At 40.1% G+C, this 12,279-nt stretch overlaps 1 protein-coding gene across 3 annotated transcripts in view; it reads right to left on the bottom strand.

The window, feature by feature from the left end:
- Positions 1-12,279, bottom strand: part of disc1 (DISC1 scaffold protein) — an 86,677-nt gene that overhangs the window by 66,331 nt on the left and 8,067 nt on the right. For 2 of the 3 annotated variants that reach the window (XR_008723432.1, XM_055635183.1), the window contains exons 2-3: positions 7,084-8,132; positions 2,234-2,303 (exon numbers count right to left, since the gene is read on the bottom strand). Coding sequence is in view for 2 of the 3 variants with exons in the window: in XM_055635183.1 (XP_055491158.1) it covers positions 2,234-2,303; positions 7,084-8,132 (1,119 nt within the window). In the remaining variant the exon portion in view is untranslated. The remainder of the gene's footprint in view (positions 1-2,233; positions 2,304-7,083; positions 8,133-12,279) is intronic. The other variant, XM_055635184.1, reaches the window with a different exon arrangement.

The raw sequence follows: 12,279 nt of genomic DNA, 5'->3' as shown, positions 1-12,279 counted from the left end.
CGGAGCTTCAAAAGGCGATCCAGGTAGGCATCGCCCGCTCCGCAATGAATCCAGCGCTGTGCCGCCGCTGCTAAAGCTCTGGTCCGGTCCCCGGTCCCCGGTCCCCGGCAGGAAAGGTCGCGTCAATCCAGTTGGTAGGCCGCGAGGAGGGGGCGAGGATGCGACTCGGAGAATAGTCGCCTCCTCGCCAGGAAGTGACTGGGAAACGGTTTCCCCCTTACCCTACCCCCCTCCCCCACATAGAAAAACTAAAGAAACCTCCAGAACATACTGTTAAGACAAAAATTAAAAAAAGATAGAAAAAAAGACACATATCCGGCTTCTTGGTAGTTCAACCATAGAAATAAATTGAAGCTCAAATAAAGTGAGTGAGAAGTTAAAATTAATCAATTCTTGATAAGGAGATCATTCTACCATTAGTGGATAGTTATTATATTATAGACAATAGACAATAGGTGCAGGAGTAGGCCATTTGGCCCTTCGAGTCAGCACCGCCATTCAATGTGATCATGGCTGATCATCCTTCTAAGCTCCAGGGTGTACAAGCCCAGCTGCTCCATTCTCTCAGCATATGATTCCGCCATCCCGGGAATTAACCTTGTATAGCTCCGCTGCACTCCCTCAATAGCAGAATGTCCTTCCTCAAATTAGGGGACCAAAACTGCACACAATACTCCAGGTGTGGTCTCACTAGAACTCTGTACAACTGCAGAAGGACCTCTTTGCTCCTATATTCAATTCCTCTTGTTATAAAGGCCAACATGCCATTTGCTTTCTTCACTGCCTGCTGTACCTGCATGCTTACTTTCATAGACTGATGTACAAGGACCCCCAGATCCCATTGTACTTCCCCTTTTCCCAACTTGACACCATTTAGATAGTAATCTGCCTTCCTGTTTTTGCTACCAAAGTGGATAACCTCACATTTATCTGCATTAAACTTCATCTGCCATGCATCTGCCCACTCCCCCAACATGTCCAAGTCACCCTGCATTCTCATAGCATCCTACTCACAGTTCACACTGCCACCCAGCTTTGTGTCATCTGCAAATTTGCTAATGTTACTTTGAATCCCTTCATCCAAATCATTGATGTATATTGTAAATAGCTGCGGTCCCAGCACCGAGCCTTGCAGTACCCCGTTAGTCACTGCCTGCCATTCTGAAAGGGATCTGTTAATCCCTACTCTTTGTTTCCCGTCTGCCAACCACTTCTCTATCCATGTCAGCACTCTACCCCCAATACCATGTGCCCTAATTTTGCCCACTAATCTCCTATGTGGGACCTTATCAAATGCTTTCTGAAAGTCCAGCTACACAACATCCACTGGCTCTCCCTTGTCCATTTTCCTAGTTACATCAAGATTAGTCAAGCATAATTTCCCCTTCGTAAATCCATGCTGACTCGGACGGATCCTGTTACTGCTATCCAAATGTACGGCTATCTCATATTTTATAATTGACTCCAGCATCTTCCCCACCACCGACGTCAGGCTAACGTCTATAATTCCCTGTTTTCTCTCTCCCGCCTTACTGAAAAAGTGGGATAACATTAGCCACTCTGTAATCCACAGGAACTGATCCTGAGTCTATGGAACATTGGAAATTTTTCACCAATGCATCCACAATTTCTAGAGCCACTTCCTTAAGTACCTTGGGATGCAGACCATCAGGCCCTGGGGATTTATCAGCCTTCAGTCCCATCAGTCCATTTTCCTAGTTACATCTTCAAAAAATTCCAGAAGATTAGTCAAGCATGATTTCCCCTTCGTAAATCCATGCTGACTCGGACCGATCCTGTACTGCTATCCAAATGTGCGGCTATCTCATCTTTTATAATTGACTCCAGCATCTTCCCCGCCACTGATGTCAGGCTAACTGGCCTATAATTCCCCATTTTCTCTCTTTCGCCTTTCTTAAAAAGTGGGATAACATTAGCTACCCTCAGGGACTGATCCTGAGTCTATAGAACATTGGAAAATTATCACCAATGCATCCACGATTTTAGAGCCACTTCCTTAAATACCCTGGGAAGTGGCTCTAGATTGTGGAGCATCAAAAGCACACATCACGCTTTCTGTCTCAATATTTCATCGCTATCCATTTTCTCTCCAGCACAATTTAACAGTTTACCTTTCCACAATGCTCAAATGAAATTTCATTTATATTTTCAAAAGCATCTAATTGATACCATACAATTTTTTATGCATTTAAAAAAATCCACTAGAGCTCACCTTTCTCATAATCATCATCCTGAACAGCCTTCATCTGAAGTGTCTGTAGCTTTAAGATCAAAGTTTGAAGCTACAATTATCAAAATAAAAATGCATAAGCTAAAAGGCAGATCAAATGCAGATTTAAACACAATATGAAAAATTCAAAGATGAATTACTTCAATATAGTGAAATTTACTATGACCACAAATAATCTGAATCGGAAAAGATCTTTTGGTATGCCCTTTCTGCAACTAAAAATACATTTTATAAACACATCCATTCGATTTTACGTTTCATAAACATTTCTGCTCTCTCATGGTACATGCCAGGGGCATGAACTTCAAACATGACAATCACACAGCATTACTTGATTTAGCTCCGACTGTCTAAATATTGGACTGGTAAGTCAGCAAGATTCTAGAAAATACTGTAAACATTGGATCTGCTTATGAATAACATATTAGTAATTGTCAATTATAACATTTAACATTTAGTTTTCCTTAAATTTCACTCAGTTCATGAGTTAACGTGTGAGATCAGTGTCTGCACAGCCTCACAAGGAGAATCTAAAGAGAGTTCATAAGTATTTTAATAGAAAAAGGGTAATGAGAGAATAGGGCTCCTCAGAAACCTAAGTGGTCATCTATTGGGCCAAGGAGATGGACAAAGTCATCAATGAATATTTCTCCTCTGTTTTTGTTGTGGACGAAACCATAAGTAATCTGAAAATGTTCATGGCAATGTCTCGAGGACATACCCTCATAGTTGAAGTGATGTCCTAAAATGTATGAAGATAGATGAATCTCAAGCACAAAGTGGGAAGATACAGAAGAAATTGCAGGTGTTCTGGCTGAGATATACGAATCATCGTTTGACACTGGTGAGATGCTGGAGGGTCAAGGAAGGGGTACAAAGGAAAATCAGGGAACTATACATCAGCAAGCCTAACCATATAACCATATAACAATTACAGCACGGAAACAGGCCATCTCGGCCCTACAAGTCCGAGCCGAACAAATTTTTTTTCCCTTAGTCCCACCTGCCTGCACTCATACCATAACCCTCCACTCCCTTCTCATCCATATGCCTATCCAATTTATTTTTAAATGATACCAATGAACCTGCCTCCACCACTTCCACTGGAAGCTCATTCCACACCGCTACCACTCTCTGAGTAAAGAAGTTCCCCCTCATATTACCCCTAAACTTCTGTCCCTTAATTCTGAAGTCATGTCCTCTTGTTTGAATCTTCCCTATTCTCAAAGGGAAAAGCTTGTCCACATCAACTGTGTCTATCCCTCTCATCATTTTAAAGACCTCTATCAGGTCCCCCCTTAACCTTCTGCGCTCCAGAGAATAAAGGCTGGTTCCAACCAGTGGTAGGAAACTTTCCTACCACTGGTTGGAACCAGCGGTAGGAAAGTTTCTGGCAAGGATTCTGTGATCAGATGCACATGCATTTGGATAAATAAGGGATCATTAGGATAGTCTAAACATGATTTTGCGTGTGGGAAGTCATGTCTCACAAATTTTAGTTTTTTTAAGTAGTGAAGGTTTATAAGCCCATGGCCATGGACATAATCTATATAGACCAGCAAGGCCTTTGATAAGATTCCGGAACGTAGGCTGCTCTGGAAGGTTCGATCACATGGAATCCAGACTTACTGGTAGGAAACAGAGGGTGGTGATGGAAGCTTGTTTTTTGAACTGGAGACCTGTGACAAACAATTTGTCAAAGGGATGTGACAAATAATGTGCCAAAGAGATCTTTACTGGGTCCATTGTTGTTTATCAGCTATATCTATGATTTGGATGAGAATGAAGTTGCAGATGGCACTACAATAAGTAGTATCATGGACCGTAAAGTTGGTTATGAAGAATTACAGCAGAATTTTGATCAGCTGGACAAATGGGCAGAGAAATGGCAAATGGAGTTTGATTCAGTTAAGTGTGAAGTGTTACATTTTGGGAAGTCAAAGCACAGCACGACCTTCATAGTGAAGGGTAGGCCGTGGAGAGTGCTGTAGAAAAAAAAAACAATCTAGGAGTACAAGTAGATAATTCCCTGAAAGTGGCATCAAATGCTGGCCTTCCTCAATCACTTAATTGAGTATAGACGTTGAGATGTTTTGTTACAGTTGTACTAAATGTTAACATGGCCGCAATTGGAGTATTGTGCTCAATGTTGGTTACCTAGCTCCAGGAAATATGCCATTAAGAAGGAAAGGGTGCAGAGAAGATTTATGTGGATGTTTACAAGACTTGAGGGCTTGAGCTATAGGAGTGGTTGGGCAGCCTAGTTCTTTACTCCTTGGAGCGGAGGAGGCTGAGGGATTATCTTAAAGCGGTCTACAAAATCATGCCAAGTATAGACAGGGTGAATGCACAGAGTATTTTCCCAAGGTAGGGGAATCAAGAACTAGAGGCATGTTTTTAAGTGAGAAATTTAATAGAAATTTGAGGAGAAACTTTTTCACTCAGAAGGTTGTGGACATACAGAACGAGCTGCCAATGGAAGTAGTTGAAGCAGGTACAATACAACATTTAAAAGAATCTCCACAGATTCATGGATATGAAGGGTTTAGAGGGACATGGGGTACACACAGGCAAATGGGACTAACTGGGATAGGGCTTCCTTGAGCGATTTTGGCCTGTTTATGTGTAGTTTTGTTCTTTTGACTGGGAATGGGTTACTCTGATCCTAAAATCATAACATTTAATGGAGACACAAGAAACCACAGATGCTGGAATCTTGTGCAAATCACAATGTGCTGGAAGAACTGAGCAAGATCTGTGGAGGGAACAGCCAGACAGTGTTTCAGGTCAAGACCCTTCAGAGTCTGAAGTTCTCATCTGAAGAAGGGTCCCAACCTGAAAAGTCATTGCTCCATTCCTTCCATAGATGTTGAGGAATCCGCTGAGTTCCTCCAGCACTTCCTCCAGACTGTCAACAGACAAGACAACCTGCCATTTTAGGAAGCAACTGGACATTTGGATATGGTCTGGAAAAATATAAAAGGGCTAGATTAAACCCCGCTAGCTTTTAATGAATAATATTCAGATCAGTGTTTTTTAAATATACTATTTCAATAATTTAACTAAATAATTTTAGGCAGTAAGCACTGATTAATAGTATCAAATATGGTGTGTATCGCAGATCACTGCTGAACAATTTTTTATAATCAACACAATCGGTGGTCTTATTTCATCAAATTAACGCATGATAATTGTTATTCACATCTTGGTGAAAACCTATTTTGGTGTAATAAAAGCATTAAGGCCCTGTCCCACTTTCCCGAGTTACTAACGAACTCTCCCGAGTTTTCCTCTTGATTCGAACTTGGGGAACGTCGGGTAATGTCGGTAGAGAGCCCGTAGGAGTCCGTAGATGTTTCGTAGCGGCTCGTAATGCCAGCCGTAGGAACTTGGGGCATCAGGTAAGTCGGGACGTTTTTTCAACATGTTGAAAAATGTCCACGAATTTAAAAAAATAGCCCAGAGTACCTACGAACGACTATTACCGTAATTCTCCGAGTTTGAATCAAGGGGAAAACTCAAGAGTTTGTGAGTAACTTGGGAAAGTGGGCCAGGACCTTTACGGGAACCACCAAGCAAATGTGCCTCAAATGCACATTTTTCTGCAGTTTACACAGCAGTGATAACATTCCATTGCTGCTCACCATTAAGCATCTGACCAAGAAAAAACAAAAGTAGAATTTCAACTGCAAGAACATCTTTTGTCTCATGCAACAATTATGTACCAAATGAATGTCAACACACAAAATTAAAACAATGAATAAAATCATTAAACTGCTACCAACATTGGTTGACACATCTAAAGCCCCAAACCATCAAAGCTTTGCCACTGATACTGAACATACACATTGTTACTCCTACGTTTTCCAATATTGTTCTCACAAAATGGAACACTGCTTTTAAAATCTAATAATTTACAACCAAACCTAATTATATTTTATTCTTTCAAAATACATTACGATTTACTTGAACAAATACTCATTACACCAAATAGTTCCAAATGTTTTATGCAATTCTGGAAAAAATACCATTTTACTTTTGTAGACACAAGGAACTGCAGATGATGGTTTACCAAAAAAAGTACAAAAGCCTGGAGTGGGTTATTCACTGGGTTAGGTTTGGCAGCATCTCTGGAGAACATGGATTGGTGACGTTTTAGGTCGTGACCTAAAACATCACCAGAAAGACCAGAAAACTGGAAGACTGGTGGGGGTGGGGGTGGGAGAAAGAGGGATTTGGATTGGTAAATAGTTGGATAAAGGCTAGAGATGAAAAGACAAAGGTGTGATATAAGGATTTAGTGAACCTTTTAGCGGAGGGTGCTGTCTCTGCAGAAAGCAGTGGGGATGGGAAGAATGGATAGTTGGTGAGATCATGTTGAAAGTGGTGGAAATGTCTGAGTTGGATGCGGAGGCTGGTGGGGTGAAAGGCAAGGACATGGGGAACTCTATTCTTGTTCTGTCTGGGGGGAGGGGAGGGGGAGCAGAACTACGGGACACAGGGGAGTCGTGCATAAGGAATCCATCTATGACAGCAGGGTGGGTTAAACCACATTTACTAAAGAAAGAGGACATCTTGGATGTCCTAAAATTAGAAGCCTCATCTTGGAGACGGAGAAATTGAGAGCAGGAAATGACAAGAGGCAGGGTGGGAGGAAGTGTCGTCCAAATAACTGTGGGAGTCCGTTGGTTTATAGCAGATGTCAGACATTTTTCTTTTCTCCTTTGTTACGAAAGCATCTAGGCATTTTTTGTTTCAGAACCTATGGCATTCATAACATGGCACATGCAAAAATAAACATTAACTATTTAAAATATTTTAATAATACTAGCCTTCAACTTCATTCTGTTTTCAAGGAGGCAATCTTGAAGAATTGGTTCATATTTCCTTATTAAAGAATAACATTTCTGATCAAGTACCGTGATACTGCTCTCATACCCTGATGTTGCAGATGAACCAGCAGAAGAGCCATCAGAAGAATCAGCTGAACCCAAAAAAGTATCTGTATCTAATGAGAGGGTGTCATAATCCTGAGGTCTGTTCTCTGATTTTGTGTCAGCACCACAACTAATGCCATCATTTTGACATGTGTGCAAGCAAGTAGTCTCAAAATCCGTCCATAACGATTTGGGACATAATTGATTTGTTCCTAATGTATTAGTATCATATTGTCTCATATCTGCATTAGGAAACTCAAAAACAAATCTATTCTGCTGTAGTTCTTCTCTATTTTCAACAGTGGTATTGTTAGAATTTGATGATATCTGTATGAAATTGAAGTTGGAAATGAAAGTGTTAGCAGAATCCATTTCTTTATCTTTGCCCCAAGGCTGCTGTCTTTGCATGTTCTCACCATCCACTTGTTTATTTGGTGTAACAGCTAGTGGCTTGTTTACATCAATACCTCTTTCCTTTTCACACCATTTAAGGCAAGCATCCTTCTTCTGTAATTTACCTGGTGACAAGTGCTTGGAGTAAGTATTAATTCCAGTATAAAATGAGCCCTCTTGACTGTCAGTCCATTGATAGTTAGAGTCAATGGAATGTTGAACACTTTCTAACGCAATCATAGCTTCAACCACAGGACTTCTGGCAGGTAAGTGATCTGAAACTATATTCTGATATTCTGCAATTTTGTTTCTCTTTGGATGTTTATTATTCAATTTGTGTTTCTCTTGTTTATTAATATCAAAAAACAAGTCTGTACAAGTCTTGGTTTCTTTTCCAATGTTTTGTGATACCAAATGAATACCAGCTGGCATGGGATGGCTTAACCTTTTTTGTTCACCATCCTTCCGCATATATCCCGGTCTCTTTGAGAGCTTTTTTTTGCAGGAATGGACTCCAGTCACTATCGGATCTAAAAAAAAAGTAAAAACACCTGTGAAACAAAAAATAAAATCACATATATATTGAGCAACTGCTCTCAAACTGAACTCTTCTTCGTAATCTTTCACTATTACTACTACCCTGTTGAATAAGTTAGGTCTTTATTCTCTGGAGCGCAGAAGGTTAAGGGGGGACCTGATAGAGGTCTTTAAAATGATGAGAGGGATAGACAGAGTTGATGTGGACAAGCTTTTCCCTTTGAGAATAGGGAAGATTCAAACAAGAGGACATGACTTCAGAATTAAGGGACAGAAGTTTAGGGGTAATATGAGGGGGAACTTCTTTACGCAGAGAGTGGTGGCGGTGTGGAATGAGCTCCCAGTGGAAGTGGTGGAGGCAGGTTCATTAGTATCATTTAAAAATAAATTGGATAGGCATATGGATGAGAAGGGAATGGAGGGTTATGGTACGAATGCAGGCAGGTGGGATTAAGGGGAAAAAAATTTGTTCGGCATGGACTTGTAGGGCCGAGATGGCCTGTTTCCGTGCTGTAATTGTTATATGGTTATATGGTTACCCTCTTGGTTTTATTTGGAAGAGAGTTGCAAGGATACTAACATTTATTCAATTCTCTTTTTAAAGTTATAATCAGGTTTCACCTCTTGTTGGACAGTGCATTCCTTACAGTTACAACTTAGTCAATACATTCTCCTCTTTTTTTCATTTGATTCCTTTTTTAAATTATATTTGTGCTTTCTGAACTCCTCTAAAATGTATTCTCTTATAAACCCTATCAAAATTCTGTTTAATTTTGCACCAATCTATCAATCGGCCCTTTTCCTCTCCACGGAGACAAAGCCCAGCTTGTCTCATCTCCACCTAGCGGTGGGTCCCTCAACGCAAATTTCATGGCTTTGATATCTTTCGCAATTCATGATTCTCACAATTAGCCGCAGCATGACTATCTTGTTTTTTTCACAATATCTTATTTTATGCACTTTGTCATTCTTTATAGCCACTTCAAACTCTACTATACGATAAAAATATTTGATAAGATCAATTTGTTCTTTAATATTTCTTCTGAGCTAGTATCGCATTTGCTTTGCAAATCTAATCAGTTGGACATCAGTTGTTATCAATTTCTTTCTATACCCCTATCTGCTTTGACTCCCCCATTTTTCTCCACTGCTTACATTCTTTTTTTGCATTATCAGTGGCCGCATTTTAATCCTCCTACATGTTCATAGAAACATAGAAAATAGGTGCAGGAGTAGGCCATTCGGCCCTTCGAGCCTGCACCGCCATTCAATATGATCATGGCTGATCATCCAACTCAGTATCCTGTACCTGCCTTCTCTCCATACCCCCTGATCCCTTTATCCACAAGGGCCACATCTAACTCCCTCTTAAATATAGCCAATGAACTGGCCTCAACTACCTACTGTGGCAGAGAATTCCAGAGATTCACCACTCTCTGTGTGAAAAATGTTTTCCTCATCTCGGTCCTAAAAGATTTCCCCCTTATCCTTAAACTGTGACCCCTTGTTCTGGACTTACCCAACATCGGGAACAATCTTCCTGCATCTAGCCTGTCCAACCCCTTAAGAATTTTGTAAGTTTTTATAAGATCCCCCCTCAATCTTCTAAATTCTAGCGAGTACAAACCGAGTCTATCCAGTCTTTCTTCATATGAAAGTCCGGACATCCCAGGAATCAGTCTGGTGAATCTTCTCTGTACTCCCTCTACGGCAAGAATGGCTTTCCTCAGATTAGGAGACCAAAATTGTACGCAATACTCCAGGTGTGGTCTCACCAAGACCCTGTACAACTGCAGTAGAACCTCCCTGCTACTATACTCAAATCCTTTTGCTATGAATGCTAACATACCATTCACCTTCCACATAGCCATTTCCCATCTCCCAATAAGAGATTTGTCAGTGAAAATCCTGCTCTCAATTCTGTGGACTTCTCTACAATGAAGATTCAATGCTCGACGCTCCAATTTTCTGCATGGTTCTGTGGTTTTAAGGTAAACTTTCCTAGCCTGTTGTCAATTACGTACTAATGGTGGCTCTGCTGGTTTTACAGTTTCAATTTTACGAGTAAGTTCCAAGCCAAGAAAATCACTCTCCTGTGTCCAAATCCATTTCACCTCCTCTTCTGAATCTTGGTGAGCCTTAACTTTTTTTTGAAACTCATTGGTTTTGTGGCAATTAATTGTACACATCTCTTGGCTCTTCAAATCCATGGAAATACTACAGTAATACATATTCACACATTCCAAAAACACCCTCATTTTACTCCTCCTCATCCATTGCCTATGTCAACTTAGAACATAGAACAGTACAACACAGGAACAGGCCCTTTGCCTCACAATGTCTATGCCGAACATGATGCCAAGTAAAACTAATCTCCTAAGCCTGCACGAGATCCATATCCCTGCATTATCTGTATAGCCATGCGCCTATCTAAAAGTCTCTTAAATGCCCCTACCATATCTGCCTCCATCAACAACTCTGGCAACGTTCTCGGCATCTCTGTGTAAAAACAATGTGCCTTGCACATCACCTTTCTTCTTCTACTCTCACTTTTAAGCTTTATCCTCTAATCTTTGACATTTCCACCCTGAGAAAAAGGTTATGACTGTCTACCTTATCAATGCCTGTCAGAATTTTATATACTTCGATTAGTTCTACCCTCAATCACCAACGCTCCAGAGAAACCAATCCAAATTTGTCTAACCTCTCTTTATAGCTAATACCTTACAATCCAGGCAGCATTCTGATAAACCTATTCTGCACCCTCTCCAAAGCCCCCACATATGTCCTGTAAAGTGCAAGATAAAGTCCAGTAAAGTCGGATTAAAGCTAGTCCGAGGTACATGGTAGTTCAGGACACCTATCACCTCAACCCCAATCATGGTGACAGCTTGCGATGAATACCATCATATTTCAAACATTTATCTACCTTATTTTTAAATACTTCCAATGATATACATTTTATGAAACAGATCAATGTTTTAATAGTCAGAAAGTGGATTTAGCTGCAGCTTTCAATAGCTGGATAATTAGCTGTCCTACTTAAAAATGCATACATCTTTGACACAATCTATTTACAAATATAAAACACTAAATTTGAAAGCAATATTTCCTCACGTTCATTTTCAACAATACTCTGAAATGATTTGACGTAAAAGAAAGCACAGAATACGTCAGTATATGTCTATAAAAAAGAAAAATTACAATTGCAATTCTCACAAAATTTATGTACCAACTTGGTCAAAAAACAAAATCTAATTTCAATGGCTGTAACTGTATCGTGATCCATGTGCCTTGCACTTAAAAAAGTTTCCAATTTCAAATGGTAATTCAAATCTGGAACAATTATGCATAATTTATTATCCATTGACCATTCAGTCACAAAGCATTTGGAAAGGATGCTATTTGGTCCACTGCTATAATGTTACAGAGAAAAAGTATAGTTCAGGTCCTCCCAGTTATGAACAGCCAACATATGTACAGTCAGTACATAAAGTGTTTTGGAGACCAGTGGGATAGATTTGCCAGCTGCTGCAGGCTGCATATCATCTGCCAAGTGGGAATTCGGTTCATGGCAATATCGGGATGGTTGAGTCAAAATACCTGGTTTCACAGCTTATTGCCCTTGGTTGGCCAATGTTTCTATTTAAATATATTGCTGGGCAGTCGTATTTCCAACTTGCAAACTGTTTAAGTCATGAAATGTATTGCACAAGCTGAAATTTGAGTCTTTAATTACTTTTAAATTGTGATGGTATCACAAAACAAATGATAATCTTGCAGATTTAAATGGGTATTCAGGTTTATCTTCCATACATAGTTTAATCCATAGCATTATTAGTAAATTTGTAGATGATACCACAATCGATGGTATATGGTGCCCTCCATAATGTTTGGGACAAAGACCCATCATTTATTTATTTGCCTCTGTACTTCACAATTTGAGATTTGTGATTGAAAAAAAATCACATGTGGTTAAAGTGCACATTGTCAGATTTTATTAAAGGGTAGTTTTATACATTTTGGTTTCACCAAATAGAAATTACAGCAGTGACAATAGACAATAGGTGCAGATGTCGGCCATTCGACCCTTCGAGCCAGCACCGCCATTCAATGTGATCATGGCTGATCATCCACAATGTACCCCGTTCCTGCCTTCTC

The sequence above is a fragment of the Leucoraja erinacea genome, chromosome 5 (assembly GCF_028641065.1).
Source record: "Leucoraja erinacea ecotype New England chromosome 5, Leri_hhj_1, whole genome shotgun sequence".
NCBI classification, from domain to species: domain Eukaryota; kingdom Metazoa; phylum Chordata; class Chondrichthyes; order Rajiformes; family Rajidae; genus Leucoraja; species Leucoraja erinaceus.
The sequence above is the reverse complement of the archived record's forward strand: the minus strand, read 5'-3'. Positions and strand labels throughout refer to the sequence as shown.